Source organism: Sturnus vulgaris, chromosome 8 (assembly GCF_052056855.1).
Source record: "Sturnus vulgaris isolate bStuVul1 chromosome 8, bStuVul1.hap1, whole genome shotgun sequence".
Lineage (NCBI taxonomy): Eukaryota > Metazoa > Chordata > Aves > Passeriformes > Sturnidae > Sturnus > Sturnus vulgaris.
The window spans coordinates 4053810-4079464 of record NC_142250.1 but is presented as its reverse complement, the minus strand read 5'-3'; the positions used below and the strand labels follow the sequence as shown (position 1 = coordinate 4079464).

Below are 25655 nucleotides of genomic sequence, written 5' to 3'. Positions count from 1 at the left end.
ACACAAGCGTCAGTCCTTTTATACCTCTTTGGTAAACAGGAGCACACTTTGCTCTGGAGGGATCGATCCCAGGTCACACTGGCAGGATCACAGGAGGGTTCAGGAGGGTTTTCCACGTGCACTTTGGTGACCCTCACCCAGCACACACAGCAGAAAGTCAGCAGTTTTGTACTTCTGCACTTCCAAGTGAAAAATCAAGGGGTTCTTGGCCTGTCTTGGCACCTCTTTGGTCAGTAAGTATTTACCTGTCAGTGCTACAGGAATTGGGTTTGCTGTGAATTTATTACAGTGGTAATTGTTCCTTACCTGATCCCTGTGGAGATTTTTGGGGTGCTGTATCGACAGTGAGACAACACCATGCAGAAATAAGGGGTAAATGGGGAGATCCATGCTTTAGGACTGTGAGGGATTGGCTCCACCTGAAGAAGAGCCTGTTGTCAGGTCACTGATAGGTAAATCTTTTTTAAGATGAGCCCCTGCTCCTTGGAAGACCATCACAGTTTAATGACAGAGAAACAGCAATTCCTGGGATGAGGAGTTTTGGGTTTGCACCTTTCCAGAGAGATCCTGAGCCCAAGAAATGGGGGAAGCTCTGGTACCTTGCTACTGATAACACAAGCCAAGGCCTCCCTGCCACCCCTAAAGAGATTTTGCCAAAATAGCTTGACATTGTTCTTCCAAAGAGGTCATCTGTATTCCAGGCTCCAGCAGCTCTGCCAGCTCTATTATTTTCCCTCATTAGCTTTTCCCAATGTCCTGCTTTCATTTCCACTGAAATCAGGGCAGTGGAGAATTTGCTGTTGTGCTGTAATTTTTCCCCCTGGCACAACTGAGATTCCCTCTTTGCTCAGCAGCAGCTGGCTGGTCAGTTTTGGAGGACAAGGATGATTTTCTAGGGAATCTCAAACCCACAACCCAACTTAAAGAAAACATTATTTCCCATTTGTAAAGATGTGGGTTCCCAGTGGAGAGCAGGACAAAGCCAAAAACCATATCCATCCTCCACCAACAAGTCTAAGACCAGTCTGAGGTTTAAGTGATGAGATCAATGCCCAGAAAAATCAGCAAATGGCCTCATCTTTGGCTGCTGGCAAGGCAAGGGGTACAAAAACTGCATTTTCCATCTCCCTTCTTCCAGCCACCGCTTTCCTGGAGGTCTGTACAGCACAGGGCCTCTCATCTGAGGTGCAGAGTGAGAATAAAACACCTCTGAGGGTGACACAACTCTGTGTTTGGAGCTGGCCAGACCCTGGAACATCCGACAGGGAAACTCTCATGTCCCACTGAAACCCCCTCAGTCCAGGGGACAATGTGACTTTCAAAGAGATCTGCTTCACCTTGGAGCTTGCATGGCTCCCTTTTCCCAGCTAAATCTGCCGTGGACTATCTCATCTCATCTCATCTCATCTCATCTCATCTCATCTCTCCATCACACACCTACCTGGATTTCCCCTTTATGGGGAAAAAAAACCCAAACATAATGAGCTTTGAAGGTGACATCTCAGGGACGGGTCACCAGTCCCTGCTGGTCACTGACTGGGGGGTCAGCCTGGCCTAGTGCTACTCCTTGCTCTCTGATGGGAGGGATGTTCCTTTCTTCTTCTTTGTTGTATCCCCCAAAATCTCATTCTTGGATAGAATTCCAGCTCTCAGATGTCCTTTTTTAAGTGCTGGGGCAGGGCTTAGACAGCCCCTGTCCTTTGGGGATGCTTGGGGTGGGCTGCTCTCTCCCTGGACACCTCAAACTCCTCTCCATGCTCAGAGACTCGTCATGGCCTGGCTCCAGCTATCCAGAGGATCCCAGATTTATTTGGGATTGCTTAAGGAATAAACATTGGAAGAGTGACATTCCTTTGTCCCCAGCCCCACCTCGTGTATATCCGACCGTGGTTGTGGAGATGTTAAAAACCAGAGAGCTGCAGGTAGGCTGCACACAAATACCTCCTGTGGGATGCTGGAAAAAGCCCCGGACAACCACAGGATCCAACAAATCCCAAATCCTGCACCGAAGCCCCGAGACAGCAGAGGATTCTCCCCTCTCCCCCAGCGCCTGCGGTCAGATCCCAAATTAGCATCTCCTGATCCTGCCGGTAAATTGGGAAGGGACGGGATGTGCCGGAGGGAGGCTGCGGCGCGCTCCAGCCGTGCACAGGAGCTCAGCCTGCGGACACGAGTTTCCCGAGTTCGTGGCAGTTTATATCCCATGCCAACGAAAATAAAACAAAGGTGGAATTCTGCCCTTCTCCCGAGCACGTAGCAGGGCACAAATGGTTCCACGTCCAGCAGCCCGGGAGAGGGACGAGCAACTGTGAGGAGTAGTGAGTGCTATATTTAAAAGCTGGCGAGGTGCCCAAATTCCTGAAAAATTCTCTTTTTCTAGGCTTTGGCTCGAGTTTGTTCTCGTGTAAAACAGCACTGGCACCTAGCGGCTGCTGGATCCAGGCACAGCATCCCAAAAAAGCGTGCAGGAAGCAGGAAAGGGCTGCTGGTCTCTGCCTGCCAACAGCCACGATGCTATTACAGAGCAAATTAAACCAAGGGCTCCTCTCCTGGAGAATTTTCTACACACAGAATATGATGAAAATCCCAAAAGCTTCAAAATCCTGCCCACTGGTGACAGCCAAATAAACAGGAGGTGTTTCACAAGGGGACCTGAGCTGGGGCACGAGGGACTCTCCAGATATCTTAATTCTGGTTTTCAACACTTCCTCTCCCATGCTTCCGAAAAACTCTCTTTTGGGGTCAGATGTTCATGGTTTAGAGCGTAAATCTTTTATTGTGCAATTCAGCTTGGCTTGCTTAAACACATCCTACATGTCCTAAACATGTCCTACTGAAAAAAAAAAAAAACCAAACCGCCACTGTTAGCAGGGTGGCTGGGGGAGTTTTTAGGAGAGGACATCAGGAGCATCTCCAGGGATTTGACTCCCAGTGATGTTCTTTCAAAGCTCTCTCTTTTTCCTGACTCAATATCGTGACTGCTTTGAGCTCCTCCGGATAGGGATCTCTGAGCCTGATTGCAGCTGGTTGGAAATGAATAATTCATCCTCTCCTACTGATTTTAAAGAGAGGCAAAATTATCTGATTGATGATTCTCTGAAGAATTAAGGAGATTGCATACAAAATTGGTACACATTATTAAACATTTACAGTTGTTTAGCTGTCAGGCCCTACAAGAATCCTAAATCCAGATCTGAAATATGTTTTCTTCTCCCTGTGGCCCCTGGTTCCACCTCTTAGAGAGGGCAGAAGAGATTTAGGGACTGTGGAGCTGTCCCCACTTAGGGCAGTCCATGGCAGTGCTGGTGGGAGGCAGCTCAGGAGGGACCTGCCACCAACACTGGATCATGATGGTCATGGCTTTGCCCAGATAGCTCTGAAACCTTCCTGGGAAGATCCTCTTCAATCCTGGGGACTTTTTTAGGGTGAAATCCTTTCACTGAACAGGTTTGGGCACTGTCCTTGTATACCCTGCCATGGTATCTTCATTCTGTGCTTGGATGAACTCTTGTGTGGGTTGGAGAGGGACCACAAACCCTCCTGGTGACCCAGCTGGAGGTGACTCTGGGTCTGGAGGTGACTCTCTCATCCAGCCAGAGCCTGCTGGCCTTGGGTTCTTCCTGTGCTCCAACAAAGCAGGCTGAGGTCTGTTCAGAGCTGCCTCATCCTCAGCTTTAACTCATAAATTCAGTTCTTACCGATTTCCATTTAATTCCCTCCGGGAGAGCTTATTCACCATCAAGAGGCACAGGTTTAATGACTAAAGAAGAATTTACATCATTATTGCAATAAGAATCAGATGGAACAGGAACCACCTGACTGAGGACGCATGAAGGGACTCAAGTGCAGGGAAAAGCCAAAACTTTCCAGGAAGTCAAGCTTTGCACATCAAAGGATGACCAGCAGCACTCAAGGGACAACAGTGACAAAAACCACAAAAACCCCTCCCAGAACATCACGGAATCACCTGGAGTCGGAGGGGACCCCCAAGAATCACCCAAGTCCAACTCCTACACAGCTCAGACACCAAAGCCACTGCCCATTCCTTCAGGGGACGGGGTCAGCTAGGGAGCTGTGATTCGGAATGCTGAGGACGAGCCCTCAAAGGGGACGGTGATGAGGCGCAGGAGGCTCACCCTCTTCTTGTAGTGCCCGAAGTAGCGGAGCCGGTACACGCCCGGCTCCGTGCCCGCCGGGATGTGCCACTCGATGGTCACGTTACTCTGGCCACGGGATCCTTTGCTCCAGTAAAACCTGCAAAACAGGCCCAAAACTGCAGTCAGCAAGGAAATCTACGCTTCACCGGCGCTCACTAGGCACAATGAGATGAAGACACTCCAGGTCAGTGTTACTTTACGTCCTCCCTGTGCAGGGGCAGAGCTAAACCAAGAGGGTGAATATTCGCTTAAATCACAAACAAAGTCTGTAATTATTGAGCTCAACACTTCTGGCACTTGTTTCCACATCAAAAGCCCATTTTCTTTTACAGACTCTTTGTGCAAAAGCCTTTCTGCTCAACCCCCAAACTCTACAGAGAATGCTCAGCCTCAACACCCCCCCCCCCCCCCCCCCCCCATCATCTGGACACAAGGGATTTTTTCAGCTGGCTTTGAGGGAGCCCTTCTTGGGAAGCTGATGAAGATTCTCCTACAGCTCTGAAAAGTGTCACCAGCCTTGCTGCTTTTGTGGGTATTTTTCCTGAAGACTGACATCTCCATCCTTAACTTGTCTTTTTTCCAAACTTTTAAAAATTGTTGTCTGTTTATGCTGCACAGCACATCTGGCCAGTTTTCCATGTGACTCTCTCTTGTTTTCTTTTTGGCATCTTATTCATCCCCACGGTGTGCCAGATGGATGGATATAGGCGAGGAGCAAGTTGGACCACAAATCTTTTGTAATTCCTGCCCTTCCTCTTCCCTTTCCCAAATTTACAAGCCAAGGGGAACCCCAGTTTTTCCAAATTAACCCCCTCAAATATGAGCTGATCCTTCCCTGGAGAGCATCACCTGCAGAGCCAAGACTAATCTGGGGCTGGGAGCTCTGGAATGAAGCCCTCCATGTTAGATTGGAATTACTCCCTGGATTCTGTGGGACAGGGAAGTGGCTCAGGGCACCCACCTCGTGTCCCAGGAGGCGTCGTTCAGCACCACGTGCCAGCGGCTGGAAATGTTGGAGTATTTCTCCACCGTCAGGAAGTTATGCTCAGTCTGGAATAAAAACGCCAGAGTCAGGCAGACACTGAAGGCACAGGCACGCCCCCACCCTCTGTGGCACTTTAAACTGGATAGGGACTGTGCTTCCTCATGCTTTGCTGGCAAGTGTGGGAATTACTGGCAAAAGTGCTATATTTTACTGCCAAAGCACGCATTTGAGCTGATAAACGATGCAAAGGACTTATCTGTAGGAAGAGAATGGGCAGTGACAATGTCTATGCAAGGTCAGTGATGGAATTAATTGAGTGTTTTTTCTAATTTCCTTTGTTTTGTTACAATAAAGCAGCAGGGTGGTAGGATGGAAATTAGAGACCGGGTTTGCCCTGGATACCAACCTGGTCTAACACATAATAAGGTTCAACTTCAATAATATAAAGACATCACAAACAGCCCAAATTCACTTCTTTGCCCCAAAAGCTTTCTGGTGGTATGAATTCCCAAAGCACATATCTTCCACCGGTCTCCCAGCAAAGAAAAAATCCCACACAAATACCCATTAATCCCAAACACCCCAATTCCAGCATCCTTCCATCGCATTTACCGCATTCTCTGCAGAGTTCCTGGGGTTTGCACCCACAAAAGTCACTTCAGCAACTTCTTTCTGGGGGGGAAAATTGAGATTTGTATTAAAGCTGAGCAGCACATTAAGAACATCCTCTGAAGAGACCATTTGATGTATTTAGGCGGTGGGTTGGTTTTGTGTTGTTTTATTGTGCTTGGTTTATTGTTGCTCTTGCTTTAAATTATTTATAATTTCACTTGTTGCAACAGCAGGGGACAATTTATGCTTTGAACTGCTGCTCTGGGCCTTGCCATTCCACTTGCCCAGCTTGCTGGGTAAACTCCACCACTCCACATAAAAAAGGGAGGAAATAAGGGAGATTTTTCAGAATGCTTCCCTGCCTTACTGCAGGGATAAGGAGACAGCAATGAGATGAAAGCCCTTGCTCTGAACATCTTATCTAAATGCTGAGTATTGAAAACAGGACCATTTCTGACATTTTGATTTCATTTCATTTCCATTCCACAGCACAGGCATCAAAGGTGACCTAATTGCTGCTTGTAAAAAAATCACTGTACAATATTTGCCTGCTTAATCAACTGCTATTTTGTTTTGAAGCAGAAGGGGAAATCTGCTTTGTGCTGAATGAAGGGATTTTATTTTCCCCTTTATTCACCCATTTTATTCCCATTCAGTACAGTGGCAAAGACATGGAAATGTTCTGTCGCTGCCTTCTCAACTGTGCCCACCAGAGAGATCAGACCTGTTTGGTCTGAGGGCACCACAACTCACAGACTTGTGGGGTTTGGGGGGAAGAATTTAAAGGCAATTTCTCAAACAGGCTTTAGGGACTCCCTGAAGCTCTCACCTCTCGATACTCTTGTCCCACATCTTCCAGCACATCCCCAAAGTTTTTGTTGGCCGGCGCATTCTCCACGCTGAGAGAAGGCAGCAGGGTCAGGTTGGTTACGTTGAAAAATGGGGGCTCTGGACCACGGGGCAGCTCTTCAGTGACATTCTGGGAGAGGGAAGATGTTCTCCTTAAACATGGACAGCCAGAAATCCCTGAGGAACCACAGGGTTGCTCCAGCTCTGCCCCCCACCCTCTGCTTGCACAGATTGGAGGAATAATAAAGTGAGTGTGAAACCAAAGCAGAGGATCTCCATCTGTGCTCTGCCTGCACAGGACACCTGCTGCCCTGCTGCTGGGGTCTCCTAAATCCAGCCCCAGAATATCCCAGGTTATTTCTGCCCACTGCTCCTGCCTGTTCACATGGTCACAGGGATAATGCGCATTGCCAGGTACACCAAAAATGCAACAGATGGTTTTTTCTTCCTTTTGGTAGGAAAACAGCGACTTCAGGGTCTGCTGAAAGGTTGGAGGTACTGATTTCCTACACTTAGTGCTGCAAAGCCCCCAGAATTTCTCAAGTGGTGTCAGAGCCCCATTACAGGAATTATTTTCACACCATGCAGTGTTTTCTCAAAGTGGATTCTGAAGAGAGAGGGCAGCAGTCAGGTGGCCTCAGTGAGGAACAGCCACCACCACTGCACAGGATTTGGATGTCCCCAGCAGCCTGTGGCATGCAGGAAATGCTGCTTACCAGAGCAATAGCCTTGGCCAGGTCCCTGTAGAGCTGGATGTAAGCAGAAAGGGTGTGTGGCCCATAAATAGTCGAGGCAGCCTCGTATCGTTGCACCTGGAGAGGACAAATTTGGGACAGGAGGCTTGAGAGGGTTCCTGGGTGCTTTGTACATCCCATCCCACCCAGCCCCAGATCAGCACTGGGGTTATTTGCTCTCTTTCTGATAAGGAGACAGCCCCAACAACTCGCCAATGTATTTCTGCTGCCATTTCAGGTTACTCCTCATTCTCCAGCCTGTTGCAAACAGGGAGGGCCTGTTTGCTCTTCCTGTTAGCACAGTTTTTACCCTCTTTTAAAGGCTTATCATGCAACTTTCCTCCCCCTCCAACTTCTTGGAGTGGGATTCTTCCAACCTTCCCTCCCAGCTCTCCCTGCCTGTTTTTGTGACAAAGGAAAACACCTCTAAACACACATTATTTCACATGAATTATTATCCCCTGGAGCCAAAAGCTGAACTCAGATTCAATCTACATTTTAACATTTACCTGGTATTCCTCATAGGTGGTGATGTAGTGGGTGTACACGTTGCACAGACCTGCAATCACAACGTTCATCCCTTGTGTCCCATAGGAATCAAATTCCTAAAGAAGGAAATAAAACCCTTACCTCGGAACAACTCCTTAATGCACCACTATAGTGTTGTTATTATTGTTCTTGTTATAATTATTATATCAATATTGTTATTATTTTATGGTAGTATGCATTATTATTATTATCATTATTATTATTATTAATCCAGGACAGAATACAAATTTATGGTGGGAGGGGGGCTGGATGCTCAGGAATGCAAACCTACAAGTGCGATTTGCCTTTTTTAAGGGCTCATATTCACTCCCCAAAGAAAAAGAGGACAAACGACCTCACATTCCAGTAAATCTAAGGGTTTTTTGGAAACTGATGTCTGTGTACTCCTAAAAAATCAAGGATATAAGTGTGAGAAAGGCCCAGTGAATTGTGGAGATAGCATCTGGGATTGGGATTTTATTTAGGCTGCAGCCAGGATGTGTCAATCAAATGGAAAAAATATTTTTTTTTCTTTTCTTTTTTTTTTTTTTTCCTTTTTTTTCCAGTTGTTCTCATGTTGCAAAATCCTGGTAGGGGTTAAGGAGCTGAACCCATCCATCCCAGAGCCAAACTCCTGCTGGCATCAGTTGTGCCTGGATCCCTGTGGAATTGGCTTAATGGCTTGAAACCCTATCAGTTGGTGTTTTGGGGAGGATATTCATTTCTCCTGCCTGTCAGGAAGCAGATGGAAAATCTGTCTGAAGAAAACGGGAGAAGGAAACATCTGTGGGACATGAGTCCCATGAGCCCAGCTGGGAGGAGAGGAGGGGAATACCAGGAGGCTCCAGAAAAGAGAAGTTCCAGACGTGCTGTGCTCTGGGGAAACCTCAGCAACTCACATTTTTGACAGCTTCCCGCAGCCTGCGTCCAGACATGGTCCTAGGGCACGGAGGGAACAGAGTCGGGCTCCAGAATCACAGAATCCTAGGATCCCTGAGGCTGGAAAAGCCCTCCCAGCCCATGGAGCCCAAGTTGTGCCCCATGCCCACCTTGTCCCCAGCCCAGAGCACTGAGTGCCACCTCCAGCCCTTCCTTGGACACCTCCAGGGATGGGCACTCCAAACCTCCCTGGGCAGCCCCTGCCAAGGCCTGAGCACCCTTTCCATGGAGAAATTCCTCCTGCTCTCCAACCTGAGCCTCCCCTGGCACAGCTTGAGGCCGTTTCCCCTTGTCCTGTCCCTGTTCCCTGGCAGCAGAGCCCGACCCCCCCTGGAATTGTGGAGAGCAGGAATCTAAAGCAGGAATTGCTGGCTGGACTTGCAGCACTCACCAGAAAACCCTACAGCAGCTCCAGCACTGCCCAACATCCCTTAAAGCTTCAATGCACAAGTTCAACCAAAACACCTCCAAACATTTCACACCCATGACCACAGCCAGGGAGGGGCTGGAGGCACCACAGGGCAGGATAGAAAATAAAGGTAGTAGAGATAAATCATGATCCTATTTAAATTTGCATCAGTGCACCACCAACAGTCAGTGCAATTCATCATTATGGCGTTTGTGGTGCCAAAACCAGAATCTAAGTTAACAAATTCCTTTGCTTTCCTGGAAACTGCATTTTGTTACGGCCAAAGTTATGCAGGAAGCCTGTGTGCGTCTCAGTCGTTCTCAGGGCGATTTTGGGGACAATTTTGATCCTACCCCCCTTTCAACCTGCAGGCATAACTGCTCCAGGAGGTTTGAATGAAATCTGGATATAATAAATAGAGCAAGACCCAAGGAATACACACGTGAACTCCCCAGGAACAGCAAGGATTGCCAGGGATCCGATGGCAGCAATCTGCACATCCACGATGTCCGGGTGCCAGGGATGGGGCCAAGTCATCTGAGGGGGAGCAAAAAGTGCAGATAAATACTCTGGTTTAGTAGAAAAAAAAAAAAAAATAGCAGAGTTGTTTTCCTTCCTACAGGCAGGTACATTTATTTTGTGAACTTATTTGCAAATTCAAGTTAATTTATTTGTGAAACACGTGAGAAAGTGTTTTACCTTCATATGATGTCTGACTAAAAGAGTCACATAAGGCACAGGTAAATGCTATGGATAAGGCCAAAAAAACCCTAAATAAGGTGTTACCAGAGAGGCAGCTTTAGACAAAGTGGGTAAAGAAGGTCAGGGTAGCACCTAGAAACAGCTCACCTGCACGGAAAAAGGACAGAATTGGGATTGATAAGGAGAAAAAAAAAAAATCCCCTTCCAGCAAGCCAAAAAAAGTTTTTTTTTTCTGAGGAGCAATTTGCTGGGGGCAAAACATAAATGACAAAAGCTTGTGAAGCACATCAGAAGCAGGAGGCCTGCCAGAGCACCCCTAAAATGTGCTAAAGCCATAAGAATAAATTTACTGTCAGTAACACCCTCCTGCATGGAGGAGGAGGAGGCTGGGAGGAGCTGAGACCTCTTTTGGGGAGAGCTGAGGTGAGGAGGTGATTGAACACACAGTGACAGCAGGGAAGCTTTTAAGGAGGCTGGTGAGAGGAATAACACCGAATTTCCTTATCCAGATGGCTTCATCTCTAAAGAACCCTGGACATGATCCCTCTGCACGTCTGCCTTGGTGCCAAGGGAGCATCAGGTGGGAAAAGGGACAGCGATTTCCAAGTGCAGCTGTAAAGCAGGATTTGGGGAGAGTTCAGGAAGTGCAAAGCCGTGCCCTGAGCATGGGGATGGGCTGGGATCAATGGAGCAGCAGCTCTGCAGAGCCCATGCAGCCTGTGCTCCCTCCTTGTTCTTCACCAGACATCACAGACGTCGCCTGTATCTCCCCAACAAGCCCATGAGGGATTGGGATCTGTGATCCCAGCCCAGCCCAGAGAACCCTGCGCTCCCACACGGGTGTGTCCTCACCTCTCCCGTGCTGAAAAGGATAGGCTTGGGTTTGTGGCAGGCTTTGGTTTCATTCGATGGCTCTCCCAGCAGCTGGTCCCGGATTTGATCCCAAAATGGGTCCCCTTCTACTGAGCCTTCAGGGGAAACATCTTTTAACACTGTTCCTCAGCTGCCCCAGCAGCTTTCAGACAGACACTCCCTGCTCCCAGCTCCTGGGGGTGGGATATTCCTCAGTGGGCTCTCAGCACCTCCCTTTCCTGGGGTGGTTTGAGGAGCTGAGCTTCAGCCCAGCTCAGCCCATCCTGGCATCCATCAGGTAATGAGAACAAATGAGCAGTAGAGTCCCAAACCAGCTCTTTCTTCTCCCTATTCCCCATCCCATCCCATCCCATCCCATCCCATCCCATCCCATCCCATCCCATCCCATCCCATCCCATCCCATCCCATCCCTCTCCTTCCTCCAGGGCATGGCCACGTCCTTTTCACAAATGGACACAGACAAACATGCCAAGGGGGTTTCTTCCATCTTCCTAAAAACCATCCCTGTGGATGCTGTGAGGAGATTCCAGGGGTTTCAGTCTATCTGGGGGATACCCCATGCCCTCACTGTTGGTACAAAGCCACATTGGGATCCACCCCCAAATTACCTTGGGTGAAGTTGAAAGCCCCCACTCCATCAATAGTCCCTGCAGCAAAGCTGTGCCCCAGGGCTGGTTTACAGGTTTTAACCTAAATCAGAAGGGGAGAAGAAAAGGAAAAGGAGGGAAAATCCATTTCCCTGATTGTGGCAGGTGCTGCTGCAGGAACAGGGCGTCTCCTCCTGCTCTCACCGTGTGTGTGGCATTCAGCTTCATGGACACGTCGCTCATGTTCACCCACTGGTGGGCTGAGCTCAAGGGTCCTGTCACCTCCTGGGAGGCTTTTTCATACAGCTCCTAAGGGACACACAAGGTGGAAAAAAATCCTTGAGGGACAAGAGGTCAGCTGTGCTGAGGAACAGCAATATGGATCATTCCCTCATCCCACCTTCCCGGGGCCTCTCCCAGGCACTAAAGCAAATCTGTATTCCCCAAATCCCTTTGTTTCTGTCACCCCGCATGCCCCAAGCCCTGCAAGCTCTCCCTGTCTCAGGGAGGGGGGACGCTTTTCTTTTGCAGCTGGAAAATGTCCCTATTTCAGCAGGATGGCAACTTCCTTCCCCTGGTTGCCACCTCTCGGCACTTCTCACATCTCAAAGGAAGCAGAAAAAAATTATTTCTGTGAGAAAGAAGCGCTTTGCTCTGCTCACTGCCTCAAAGTAATGGGACTCTACCGTGTATTTACTGCACTCCTGACAACTGAAGGTATTTACTGCACACTCAACCCTCCAGGGAATGGTTTTCCAGCCTCAGGTTGGTACATGGGAATAGTGGCAGAAGTTATTCAGGTTTAATGACATTCCTAGAAGGAACTGAGGGACTGAGCCTTTGAAGGCCATGAGTCTGAGGTGTTAAAGACAGCAGGAGTGTTTTTTCCCTGTGTTTGATGCCCACACCAGAACTCTTGGCTGGGGACAGAGGCAGGATCAGCCTGGAGTGACCTCAGGGCACAGCCTCTGAAACAGCGACTCAAGGAAAAGCCACCACCAGGCCTCCTGCTCTTCCTCCAGCTCCTACAAGCTGCTGTCCCTGAAATTCTGCCAAAAGCCCACAAGTGGTGTGTGATGGTGGCTCTGAGCTCTCCCAGGAGGATTTTTCCCATCATGATGCCTTTGAGATGAATGGGAGGGACGGGGAGAGGATAAGAGAGGACATCTTCATTATACCCCAGTGAGGAACATTGAGATCAAAACCCCAAACCAACATTTTCAAATGACAACACCTGCAATGATGTATCTAAATAAAAGTATATGTTGTCCACTCTAAATTCAGGTTTTTTATCAGATATGTTACACCTGAGGAAATTTTTCACTACTATTAATATTTCCTACACTGTCCTAAGCCTAACAAATTCCAGGCTCTGTGGTCCTCTTGATTCCAGTAGACAGAGACATCACCAGAGGCTGTTTGCAGAGTTCATTTACCCATTAAAAACAAAACCAAGGAACTTTAGAGTGATTTGAATCTACAAATATTCACTAAAACAGGAACAAGATAGATAGAATATGAAATATAGGAGATTATAGAATATAGAATATCCAGAGGGAAGGGATCCACAAGGCTCATCAAGGTGCTTAAATGAGCATGAATTCCTGTCGTAGCAGCACTCACACACACTCAGAAAGCAGAATATCCCTTACCTTTGCTTTCAAGTAGAGGTTTTGTCCTATAATCCTGGTGCTCTCAAACATGTCATTCCCAGGACCCTTGGCCATGCACATGGCTGCCTGTTGGGAAGTTTGCTGATCAGTGATTATGGAGATAGTCAGGCACTGCCAGGTGAGTGTCAGACTCAGGGGAACCGAGGGCTTCTTGCAGGCCACATCGAAATTAGGCATGGGGTTACTAAATTGGGGTGAATGACTGGGAAATTGGGTGCGCGAGGGACAAAGCGCAGTTAACTCCTGGAAGTGGCATCCAGGACAGTCCAAGAAGTAGTGATATTTTATTTTAGTGCCCTCTCCATGCACAGTGGCCCTGCAGAGGGTGGGACAGGGGGGTCACACTCACCCCTCCGACGGGACAGCTGCTCTGGGGGTTGTCACAGGACTCGCCCGTGTTGGCGCAGAAGGGGCCCCGTGTGTTGGGGGACACGTCTCCCAGGTTGGAGGAGGCAAAGGCAGCCACAAAAGAGCCCTGCCGAGGCCAGAGGAGCATTGCAGGGCCTTGCAGGGAAAGCTGCAAAGCCCACGTGCAGCTCTCCCCGCACCAATAAAATCGGGTTTATTCCCAGAGTCACTGGGAGCGCTGGATTGGGGGTTTAGGGACATCCCAAGGGGTAGGGCAGGAAGAGCAGGGGAGAACTGGATGCACACGATGTGACTTCAGAGAGAACTTCACACCACCGTGGTGTGCAGACAGTGTTTCCTCCTCCCCCTCTTCCACCCCAGCTCTTCCCAGTGTGTCCCCAGATTCTCATGTTGCTGATCAGATGTTTATGGGTCACTGGAGCACTTTGGCACAGGATGTTTTTTCCTTCCAGGACTGATTTACAGGGTGAGAACTATTGGAGCCGGCTGCAGGGACACTTCCCAGGTTGTTCAAGGCTTGAACACTTTCAGGGATGGGGCAACCACAACCTCCCCAGATTTTAATCAAAATAAATGTGAGTTATTCCTCAGGTCTAAATAACTGCCACTGGTTTCTAGTTTGGAAAGACAAGAACACACCTCCCAATTTCCCTTCTGTAGAGGAAAAAGGAAATAAATCAAAGCATTCACCTCAGTGCTTGTGTTTCTGTGTTTGCCCTGCTGACCCAGCTCACCCTCTCCCTGTCCCAACCCTGTTTCACCCTTTCCTTTAGGCACTCCCACCTCTCCAGGGAGCATCCCCTTGTTCTTCTCCTGCTCAAACAGGTAGGAGGCGTAGCCCACGTTGTCACTGTTCACCAGATGGTTGGAGTTGTTCATGCTCACGGGGTGCACAGCAAACCAGCTGGGGAGGGGTCACAAGGCACACACAGAAAATTCTCTGCTCACTCCATGCAGAAGCAATTGACCTGTTTCATCTTATGTATTTATGGGAATTTTCTTTGGGAGAGCACACACAGAAACTCGTGGTGCTTAGGGATGGGTTAACAGGAGCACAGGATTCCCATCCTCTCTCTTCCTAACCAGGGGGGCTCATGGCTGTAACAACCCAGGCCTTGAGGCCACAAGAATTTGTCACTGTCCTTATCAGGGCCACCACGAGCTCCCTCAGACCTGAGCTGAGTCTTGCAGTTACCCAGAGAATTACATTTTGCAGAGATTTTTATATCCAAATGAAGAAGGAGGAGTCAGTGATGATGTAAAAGGGGGGGTGGGAATGGAACACCTTCATTCTTACGAATAATAATGAGGGTATGGAGAAAAGCCTTCTGCTCTGGTGGTCAGTACCTGATAAGGCCTAGCTCGTGTCCATCCTCACCCACCATCTTCAGCACCACCATTTCTTTATCCGTGTTGGATGAATACCTGGATGGGAATAAGGCAGGGGAATCCCATCAGAGTCAGGGCCATGGTCACGCTCTGCATTGCTCTGTCAAGGTTAAATCCCCAGCAGGCTGAACAAGGGTGTGAAAAGGTCGTTCCAGGTGTTACCAGCACACAGCAAAGCCTTAGAGAAGCATCTGAAACCAGCTGGGAAGGTGAGGGAAGAGCTGTGGCTGTCACTGTCCTCAGGCACTGCTCCTCCAGGCAATGGAGATAACCATTGGTTTATGCACCAAGGACAGCACTTTAATGCCCTCTGACTCTTTATTTGTTTAATAAAGCACAAAGTCACATCCTTGACCAATCCCTCATGCTTGGAGAGGGTAACTATAGCTTTCAAGCCCTTTTCAAGCAGTTAATTTTTCCTCCTGCCTGGGGAGATTTTACCTCTTCCTCTCGGACTCTGGGTTCTCCAGGTAGGAGAAAGGGCTCCGGTTGATCTGGCTGTTTTCTACTGTGCCCCTGTTTATAAAGAGCCTTCCTCTCTTCATGTTCTCATGGGCAATATCTATGCTCTGCAAAGCAGCAAGACAGGGAGTGTCAGTCTGTAAGGCACATGGGACATCATCTGGAAAAACTCTTTCTTTCCCTTTCCTGTCCATCCCCAACCGTTCCGTTTCTTGGAATTTGAGGATGTGGGTTTTTTTCTGAACTCATCTAAAATTCTAGAAAACCACAACAACATTTTCAAACTACCAACAGCTGTCTCTGAAGAAAGGACTCAAAGCTCCTGCTCTTCTTTTTGAGCTGCTTTGGCTGGCAAACACAATCCCACCCCAAAGCGCGTTTCAGGCTGCGCCGCGCGGAGGTGCCGCCCCAAACCCCCCAGCCAGAGCGGGACACGCTGAACCAGGGTGACACCGACCTTCACAATGCCATTCACGATGGAGCTGAGGGCTGGCCTGACCAGCCCCTTGCTGGTGATCCAGAACAGGGTGTACTGGAAGTACCCTCCAGGGCCAGAGTGCGTGTGGGTGCCGCTGAGGATGACGTTCTCCTGCCTGTACAGATCCCCGTACTTGCTCCGCAGCTTCTGCAGCACCTGAGGGCAGCAAGGGGCTCCTAAAAACCCCTTCTCGTGCCCAGATTTGTGCCCAGCCCTTGTAAAAACCCCAACCACCCATCCCCTGTCCTCCCTCTTTCTGCCTGGCACAACAAGGAGGTTGCAGCTGTTGGCTTAGGAAGAGCCTCAAAATAAAAATAGGAATGTCTGGTAAAAGACCTTTCTATCCAACCTGAAGGGAATCCCAGCTCGTCCCTGGATGATCCACAGTTCTCCAGTGTTGGATCCTGGAAACCTAGGGTTTTTGATCTTTCTATGCTTTCTGACACTGACCCCAGGAGAACACTGCTTTTGACTTGAGGCCTGAGAGATGGCTTGTAAATTTGAGTGATGAAGTTAAAATCACAGGTGTGTAGTGAAATAAAAGTGTGTTTTTACATGGTCATGTGTTTGAAATTTGAAGTTTTTATAGTATAGTAATAAGACAATATGGAAGATTTTGTCTTTTTCAGTATTCATCTTCCTTCTTCTTCATGAATTTCAGGTAGTAGTTTCTAGTTAGTAGGTGTCACACTAAGTGTCATAAGAATTTAGGTATTAAATGAAAAGTATAAATAATATAACTGTTAATTCTCTATTAGACTATTTAGCTTTAAAAAATATTTTAGCAGCTAAATCTTACTCCATTTTCCTCTCTTCTAGAAAGTACCCAGAAGTGCTATCGGACTCTGTACTTTTTAATAAAATTTAATAAACAATCAAACCCGACCATGAAAAAATCCGTTTCCCTCGTGTTTTTGTTAATCCTAGCTCTAAGTAAAAGCTAAAAAAAACCTACAACAAACCACTAGTTAAGTGATGCAAAACTGCCACTCCTCCCTCCCTCCTTTGCTGCATAGAGGAACCATGATGATATTTTTGTGATTCCAGTGAACCCCTGGTAACTTTTCCACTAAGAGAAGAGCAAGCAAAGTCCATTTCATTTGCTGAGGGGGTCTAAAGCTCTCCCCCAGCAGAGACAAAGCATCACCCCGAGGAAATCCCAAAGGAAGCAAGCAGCCAGCCCCCCTTGGCAGCCCCATACCTCCAGCCTCAGTCTCTGGGACACCATTCCGATGTCGGCGCTGACGAACACGACGCGCTTGGAGCGCTCGGGGTCGGCCACGATGAAGGCTCGGCTGTAGAGGCGTGAGAGGAGCCCCCCAGCCACCTGCTCGGGGTTGGCATAGCCCATCTGCAAGAGAGGAGCTCCACCATGAACGCTGGCCCTTTTGTTCCTCTGGTGCACCTTTGTTGGAGTTAGTAAGTCAGGAGTCTCTGTGATTTCTTCAGAGAGAAATCAGAGTGCAGGGATTAAATTAAAGTCTTTGAATGGAATGAGTAAGTGAATAGCTGGAGTGAATAAATAAGTAAGTAAATGGAATAAGTTTTAAGTGCTTTTAGTGAGTAAAAGGTCTTAGATGCCTGAGAAGTAGTACATGTTCTAGTGAAGGTTGAGAAATGTACTAGTGTTTCCTTAGAGGCTCCAAGAACCTAGCTTCAGACATAATAGAGTTAAGAATATTGCTTACATTTTTCAGTTAGAACAAGATAGGCCATGAATGTAGTCTATGTGTAGTCTGGAGTGCTAAGAAACCAGAATTCTAATAGGTTAAGAAATAGTGGTCCGAGTTTGTGTCTTAGCTAGTTGGGAAGTTTCTATAAAAGAACATGCATCAGGGAGAGCTGGTGCTCTATGCCATGGCTTTATGCCATTGCATTTTGCCATTGCATTTTGCCACTGCAGCTTTGCCATTGCTTTATGCCATTGCTTTGCTTTGTTTTTGCTTTTGAGACTGATGTGCTTCTGCAATAAATAACTTTATAGCAACTATTAGCTGCTTCGATTTTTACACAAAGGAGAAGCAGCCCAACAGTGTGGGTGCCCAAGAGGCACCCGGAGGTTCCCAGAAACCTCACACACCTTCCTGGGTTTGGATTTTCCCAGGGGTCAGGGGACTCATTCAGCAGCTCTGAGCCACGACTATGCCCTGCCCTGCAATTCCAGCCATCGTGGAATGGTTGGACTTGGAAGAAGCCTCAAAGCCCATCTCCCTCCAAGGCCCTGCCATGGGCAGGGACACCTCCCACCAGCCCATGCTGCTCCAAACCCCAGAGAAATTTCAACTTGTGCTGGTAGGTGACACACAGTTGGCAAGGCAGAGGCTCTAAATCAGAAATTGTGCAAAAAAAATACTCACAAAGGATGAAAAACAAGCATTTCACCAACCCCATGAGGAATTCCCCCAGCTCACCAGAGGGACTTGTGCCACGGGCCCCGTGCAGTCAGCTCTGCCAACACCCACCAAGTACTTGGCCTCTTCTGCTATGTTGTTGTCGGAATCTGCAAGAACAACAAAAGGCAGATCAGTGGGCACAGGAGCGAGCAGAACCGAGGACAAGAGAGGCCAAAGAGCTCTGAGTGGATTTCCTTGCCAACGTGCTGGGGCTGTGAAGGTGGCAAAGGGGGGAGCAGGCACGAAGAACGAGCCAGGGAGCGCTCCAGAGGGGTCACTGGACTCTGCCAAATGGGTGGGGATGCACAGCCAGCAGGAACCAGCCCAGCATTCCCAGATAAACCCTCTGAGCCCACCAATACCACACAGGAACCAGGTCCAGGTGCTGTTTCACACAGAAAATTCCACTCAGCTGTGGTAAGGAAAAAGGAATGGCGTGTCAGGAGCTACTGGGAAAGGACTAGGGAAGAGAGAAGGGCGCATCCAACACATCCTGTGTCCAGTGCTGGTGCCATGGTCCTCCCCCCCAAAAAGCATAGCAGAGCCAGCTGAAGATCAGAGAAGGGAAAAGCAGTTCTGAGCAGTGATTTCCAGGCAAATGGTGAGGAAAAATTCTCCCAAAGGAGACCGTGTCTCAGCCCAGCCAACAGGAAGGTGCAGAAATCCTTCCAGGATGGACAAACCCATGGAAGAAAAGCCACTGAGGGCTATCAAATCATAATCAATCAGAAACATTATCTGCACCTCAGGAGATCCGAGAACCACAAATCACTGGAGGCTGAGATAAGGCTGTGGGAAGATTTGAAATATTTCTGTGCTTGCTCTGTTCCCACAGCCCTCCCCAGGCAGCTGCTGGTGCCCAAGGCAGGGCTTTGGGATCAGGGGATGCTCCATCTTCCCAGCCTGGCCTTTCCTGGGCTGTCACTTGAAAGAGAGGAGAAGGGAAACACACTGGCCACAGACTGATGCAGTTTCTGTCATTTAAAATGACACCAGCCAATTGGGCCACCCTCTTAGAACACCTCCTCCTCTTCCTCCTCCTTTGGCAGAGAGGAGAATCACTTGTGCAAAACTCTGACATGTTATAGCCTAAAACCATGAAGTTTTGAGTCCTAAATATGAACTACATCCAATGTGAGACCAAAATCTAGAAGCTGGGACATCCCACTGATGAGATGTTGATTCCAGCTGCCGACACCCTCGTGCCCTGTACCTGGGGACGGGGTTGGAGGCATCAGTGGGCTGGGATGGGGTTGTGAAACCCCTTGGTCAAACCCTGGGAGCGAGGGGTCCTGAGGAGGCAGAGAGAGGGAAGGGAGGATGGAAGGAAGGGATGGATCCCTGCAGCCCCATCCCTGGGGCTGTGCATCCGTGCCCAGGGAGCTGCTCCTGTGCTGCCCCTGCTCCTGCTGCTGTGGTTGGGTGAAAGGACCACATGCAGAGGTGGTGGTGACAGCTCAGCAGTGGCCTGGAGACCTCCACCTGCCCCCCTTGAATTTAAATCCTACCCTGGGGCAGAGGGCTTGGAGAGGCTGGGATAGCTCCACTTGCCATTAATGTTTTTGTTGAGGAAGTGCAGGACCAGGAGCACCACGGTCAGGGCGATCATCAGCACCAGGCACACGATCAGGATCACCTCCAGCCGGGAGAAGGAGCACCTGGACCTCTTTCCACTCATGGTGGGGGCACTGTGGGTGCAGAAAGGAGCCCGTGGGACATCCCAGTGAGGGGCACATCCCACCCAGAGCTCACATCCCACCCTCTGTGTCCCCCACCCCAGTGTCAGAGACAGCAGCAGCACGGAGAAGGATGGGAAGTGGAGATCTGATTTTCAGCTTAAGACAGCAAAAATGTTATCTCCTGCTGGCAGCAATCACTCCCTGACACCAGGCCTGACGGGACAGGAAGAGCACCCAAACCCCCGACCCTGTGTTTCCCAAGACACTTTGCTCACCCTTCTGACGAGATCTGGGAATAAAACCCACAATATTCCACCAGGTCCTGTGTTCTCTGAGCAGCTGAAGGAGATGCTGAAGCTCAGAGCACGTCAGAAGATAACAGTCACCACAATAAACACCAGTTTAGGAATCTCAGCTTCAAGGTCCCTCCCAACCCACACCAGCCCGGGAGTCTGTGATTGCTCTGTGATTAGAAAGGGAAGAATGAGGCAGAGCATCCGATTTTCCTGTTTGCCAGCTCTGGTAAATCTCCTGCCTCCAGGCTGTTCCTCATATTCCAGGGGATGTGCCCTGGAAACAATGAACCCGCAGGACACAACTGCTGGAATGAGCACTTATGGTGCTGAAAAGGTTGTGGTGAGAAACAGCATCAGCAGAGAGCCAAGTGGTCACTTAGACTTGCTCCAGGTGACCTCTCTTATCGGCTTCCTTTGCTACAGCACTCATGGTCAGGGCTGAATTTCACAGAGCAAATATTTTGGTGACAACAAGCTGAATGTTTCCTTCCTGCCCTCGTTATTCCCTGAGCGTGGCATTGGCTGCCAGGCACCGTGAGCTGTCCAGAACTATCCCAGCACCAGCCTGAAAAGCACCAGCATCACACACACACTCCCACTGCCCATCACCCCGCTGATCAAACTGCCCCAAAACCGCGGAGAGACACAAGCACCGGTCCCGTGGGGCCCCAGGGGAATCTCCAGCAGGCTCACCTGAGTTCCCTCGCCCTTCCCAGCGGCTCCCGGCTCGAAACCTGCTCCAAGCTGGAAAGTTCAGCTGGAGCTCTTGCTGAGTAAGTGAGTCAAGGATGGCACAAGATAAGGAGAAACCAATCAATAATTTTAATCCCACAGGACGTGACAGGAGGTTTTTCCCTGGTGTACTTATGGTAAGCTTCAGACGGCATCTCCCTCTCCCAAAATTACCTTTCCAGGACTGCCCCGCTCAGCTCTGGTGCTCGAGGAATTTGGGAACAGGATTTTTTTTCTTCCTCTGCCTCATCACAGTTTGTCCAGCCTGTGGAAGAGGGGCTGCTTCCCATCTGGATGTGACTCCTGATTCTCATGGAAGTTCAGTGCTCAGGGTTTCCACGCTCTACTAGAACTTGGAAACACGATTGCACTTTAAGTGTAAAATACTTTTTATTAATGCATTTCTATTTAGCAAAAACTTTATTTGTTAAACCCAGCTTTTTTCCACCTGTTCCAAGTCCCAGATAGGCCTGGATAAATTCTCCAGCTGCTCAAATATGCTTTATCCAAAGGGTTTTGGCACTTTGCTCCTCCCCAGAATGACAGTGACACCCCCAGATGTTGGTGCAGCAGGGAGGGAAGATCCAACCAGCCACAGCCCTTTCTCCCTCCAGCATTGTGGTGGGAATTAAAAGCTGGGAGCACCTCTGGCATTTTCCCTCCCCTCTCCTCTCAGGAGGTTGAGTTTTTCATCACCTTTCCCGTGGAGCATCCCTGATCCAAGGGTTAACATTCTAGGCAAAATCTGCGTCAGCACTTCAAGGTCACGTTCAGTGTTGCCCTTTGGCTCAGTGATTTTTGGACTGGCTGGTGGGGAGAAACAAGATTTACTGATACCTTATCTCCTGGCTGTAATTCCTAAGGAACCTGATGGCCCTGGAAACCTGGAAACCAGGCTGTGTGGGCTGGCAGCTTTCCCTGGACACCGCTGTGCTCCTGGGAATGTGCGGGTCCCAAAGCGTGCGCTGGCCTCGGGGGGGAACAGAAGAGGCCAAACAGAGAGACAAAACCATGGAGCAGCTGCTGGGACAGGGATGAGCCAGGAACAGGCTGTGCAAGAGCGAGAGCTCTTCCTGCAGGTGATGCATTTGCTGGAGTATCAGGAAAAGCTAAGAGACTGAGAATTTAAGGAATTGTTACAGTGATGGAGCATCCTGCCAGCCTCACCCCCCAAAATGAAAACAGCTGAGGAGAGGTGGCTCTGTAACCACCTGTGGCTGGGGGTGGAGGAGGAAGGCTGATGACAGCTCAAAACATGATTTGGGGAATATTTTAAATTGTTTTCCTGCTGAGGTTCTGGGGACCCACAGCTCCCCATCTCCCCCAGGTGATGTGACCACGTCCAGGCCCAGAGCTACAGAAGCCAGGAGCTTTTTGGTGCAGAAAAGGCATTTTCTGGGCTGCAAAGATCTCAGCTTAAGTGCTAAGAGCTTGGTAAACCCCTCTGAATGCCTCCCTGCCTTTGGAAATGTGAGGAAGGCGAAAAGTTCCCACAGACCATCCTCCTTCCCAAGACCAGGAGTCCTCCAACTTCTTCCTGGTGCCAGTTTGTGCCAAATGAGCCTAAAGAAAGTGATATTTTCTTTACAATCTTTATCCTCCCGAAAAAAGGTTCCTCCCCACCACTGCTACCACAGGACTGCACTCTCTGACCTCCCCAGGCACATCCAGGGGCTGCAAACAGCACAGGGATTTCATCCTCAGCAGGAAAAGTGTTTAAACTCACTTGGGATTAATGGATCCACTGAAGGAATCAGTTAAAGCTGACAGAAGGGAAACCACTCAACACAAATGGCCAAATGTGCCTTTCTTTCATCAGTGAACCCTGTGCTTCCAAATCATTAAGAAAGGATTCAAACTACCTCTGTACAGGAAAAACAAAATAAATGATGAACATTGGCTTCGAAATACAAACCCATGAAGCATATGCTTCCCTTTCCTCTCCTCATTTTTCAGTTCCTCATCCCTCCCAAGCAAGACCAGATCATTTCAGAGAAGTGGCCCTTCCCTACAGAACCCAAATTTCACTTTAAAACCAGCATTTCCTGTCTCTTGGAGAGCTCCCTTTCTGCAAACCATCCGAGCTGGGACTGGGTAAAACTAAATTCTTCTCTTCTCTTAAAAATGTTCAGGCTGTGATCTTCTCTGTAAAGCTTCTGAAACAAAAACTCCTCTGATGGGCAATGAAGAGACTGAAAATCCTTTTTTTTTTTAATTAGAAGGTCTGGAAGGATTCCTGAAACTGGCTGAATCAAGTCTTTTGCCCCCCCCCTTGTTCAAGGGGGCAAAAATCCCTTTTTTCCTGAGAAGCTACTGTGGATCAGCTGAGCAGGATGAGCAATTCCCCAGCATCCCTGCAGGACAGAAACTTTGATTCCAGCCTGTCTGCTAAGCCTTGGCCAGGTCCTGAGCAGAAAAACTGGAACGACCATCATCTCAGCTTGAGCAGATGGCTTGTAGAGAGCTGAGATGTTTCCCCAAAGCCTGAGACCCTGAGGCTCCTCAGAGCTCTCACTGCCCCTGGAGCCTCCACAGCAATGAAGAGGCCTCTTACATAATGTTGTTTATTTAACAGAGAATGGCCAAAGTCCTTTTTGCTCGTGCTCAGGATGGCAGGAGATAAAGTGTTTGCACAGAGCTGTCAGCAAGAACTCTGCCAGGCTTTGGCAAGGGCACGCCAGGGCTGCTTTAGGCAGCACCACGTGGATTTCCTTCCCCACCTTCCGGGGTCAACACACACACACACACACCCCTGCTCCGAGCAGCAGCTGGAAGTGGGATCACTTCTTTGTGCTGGCAAACGGTGACATTCCTGCTGGAAACACAGCTGGGAGCACGCATGGAGAGTTTAGGAAGGGCAGGTTGAATGGAAAGGAAGCAAAATGGGAACAATTGCAGTTTCTGAACTCAAAACCCTGCACAGGCCACTGAGTGACAGCTGAACTGAAGGGACACCTAGCAAATATAATTAAAACGTTGTCCTGGGGTGCCTGCCCCTTCCCCCACCCTCCCTTGCCTTGCCTGAAGAGCAAGAACTCTCCTGCTCTTCTGGACAACCAAGTCATGGTGACTTTTTGCTGCTAATAAATTATGTCCTGACGTGAACACTCCAAAATTCTCCAGGTGATGTGCCTTAAATCTATCCAGGGGTCAAAGCTTCACCACAAATAGAGAATATTTTGCCATCCCTCATCAGAAGGAGCAGCAGCCCCAAGGACAGGGCACTTCCCTGGGATGTGGTAGAGCCCAGGGAAACATCATTCCCAGGAAGAGCCAAGCAGCACATGCCGAGCTAAAAAGCTCTGGCACAAAACTGGGAAAACCTCAAGACCAAAAACAGCAATGCAGAGTCGGGCAGATCCAAATTCAATCCCACTGGGGTTTTTCTGGGGGGAAAAAAAGGTCAGGAAATGAACAAGTGGGGCTGCTCTGTGCCCACCCATGGCAGCAGGGGCTGAGCTGCTGCTGCTGCTGCAAGCCAAGTTACGGGAGCCCTGTCTGCTCCCAAACCCTGCAACACCTGCTCCTTCCCATCATCGTGGGATCACAGAATATCCTGATGCGGGAGGGGCCCACAGGGACCCATCAAAATCCAGCTCCCGGTCCTGCAGAGTCCCAGTAATCCCATTACGTGCCTGAGAGTGGTGTCCAAACATTTATTTAAAGAAGGGACGTGCAAAGGGTGTCGTGCCCAAATCCTGGTGCTCACTGGCATTCCCTACCCAACCTGCAGCTCACATGGACAGCCAGGGGCAGGAGAGGCATTGAGAGGATGCAAAAAGAAACCACACATCCCTCTGGCAAATAATTGTGGCCAATAGCTGATGAGTTGGATGGGAGAAGCTGCCAGAACAGGAACTCGTGGTTTATCTTCAGGCAGCGCTCTGATCCACTGGCACCAGGGAGAGAATGAACACTGAGCTGTGTCCTGAGGAAAAGCAAGAGAGGGAAATTGATGGGATTGCTCTTTCCAGAGTACAGGAAAGCAAAGGGATGGCTGCCCTTACTTGGTTCATGGTCCTCAAACACCTCCCATCTCTGTGTTTATGGGTTTAAAACCTTCTCCACGTGGCAGTGCTAAAGGCTATATCCAGATGGATCTTGGCAACATCAGTGCCCGCCCTCCTGGCAAAAATCCTGGTTTGCCCAGATCTTTCTCCACCTTGAACCGTCCTTTTCCAGCCTTTTCTGGTGCAGACCCCTCTTCCCAGTTTCAACCTCCTGGCACCTGCACTGGACTGTCCAGGTTTGCTCCTCCAAACCCAAACCTGGCTCTGCCTGTCCTCTACAGACACCCTCAGCGCTCAGCTGGAGGCCACAGAGGATGGCTTCACTGGCACAGCGTGGGGAGATCCACGAGTTCTGTTGGACTGGGGCAGCACAACACCAGATTCCAGCTTTTTGTGTTCACCTGTCTGATGGGCACCAAGCAAAGAGGCAAGGGAGAGGCAACAATGCACCACTGCCCAGGGCAAGGGAATCACTTAGGTGGTGGTTCAGCCTCTTACTGGGACAAGGTTGTCCCTGGAAATCACCCAAGGATCAGCCCAGGAACACAAAGCTCACGGCCAAGTGTGATGTCCAGTCATGGCAGAGGAGCCCCACCACCCCTGGCTGCATTCTCCAGAAAGCAGAGGCTGAGGGATGGCTGTAGATGGATCTTACCTGAGGTTTGGGAGGAATGCAGTGGGAAATCTGGGATTCTGGTCGTCAGCACCATGCTGGACGTCGCCCTGACCCCAAGCCACGTCCCATCCCACCCATCCACAGCTGCTGGGCGGATGCTCCCGGGAAGGAGCTCAAGGCAGC

General features: G+C 49.3%; 1 protein-coding gene across 1 annotated transcript; it reads right to left on the bottom strand.

The window, feature by feature from the left end:
• Positions 1-2983: 2983 nt before the first annotated feature.
• Positions 2984-19817, bottom strand: ASAH2 (N-acylsphingosine amidohydrolase 2). The gene is made up of 20 exons (XM_088168599.1): positions 19691-19817; positions 18158-18246; positions 16948-17097; positions 15726-15902; positions 15248-15375; positions 14765-14842; positions 14201-14321; positions 13398-13523; positions 13028-13114; positions 11580-11684; positions 11397-11478; positions 10768-10883; positions 9656-9750; positions 8765-8804; positions 7847-7942; positions 7320-7415; positions 6584-6733; positions 5755-5814; positions 5119-5207; positions 2984-4254 (listed from the first exon to the last, which is right to left on the bottom strand). Exons 1-20 carry the CDS (start codon positions 19815-19817, stop codon positions 4065-4067), a joined length of 2202 nt encoding a protein of 733 aa, XP_088024725.1. The 3' UTR covers positions 2984-4064.
• Positions 19818-25655: the final 5838 nt, after the last annotated feature.

Bases quoted from the DNA above. Each gene is read 5' to 3' on its own strand.
- ASAH2 (XM_088168599.1), bottom strand. From the start codon at position 19,817: ATGAGTGGAAAGAGGTCCAGGTGCTCCTTCTCCCGGCTGGAGGTGATC. The intron at 5,815-6,583 runs GTGAGAGCTTCA...TTTCCCCCCCAG, and splicing joins TGGGACAAGAGTATCGAGAG to AAAGAAGTTGCTGAAGTGAC. The intron at 4,255-5,118 runs GTGGGTGCCCTG...CCTGTTTTGCAG, and splicing joins GACGCCTCCTGGGACACGAG to GTTTTACTGGAGCAAAGGAT.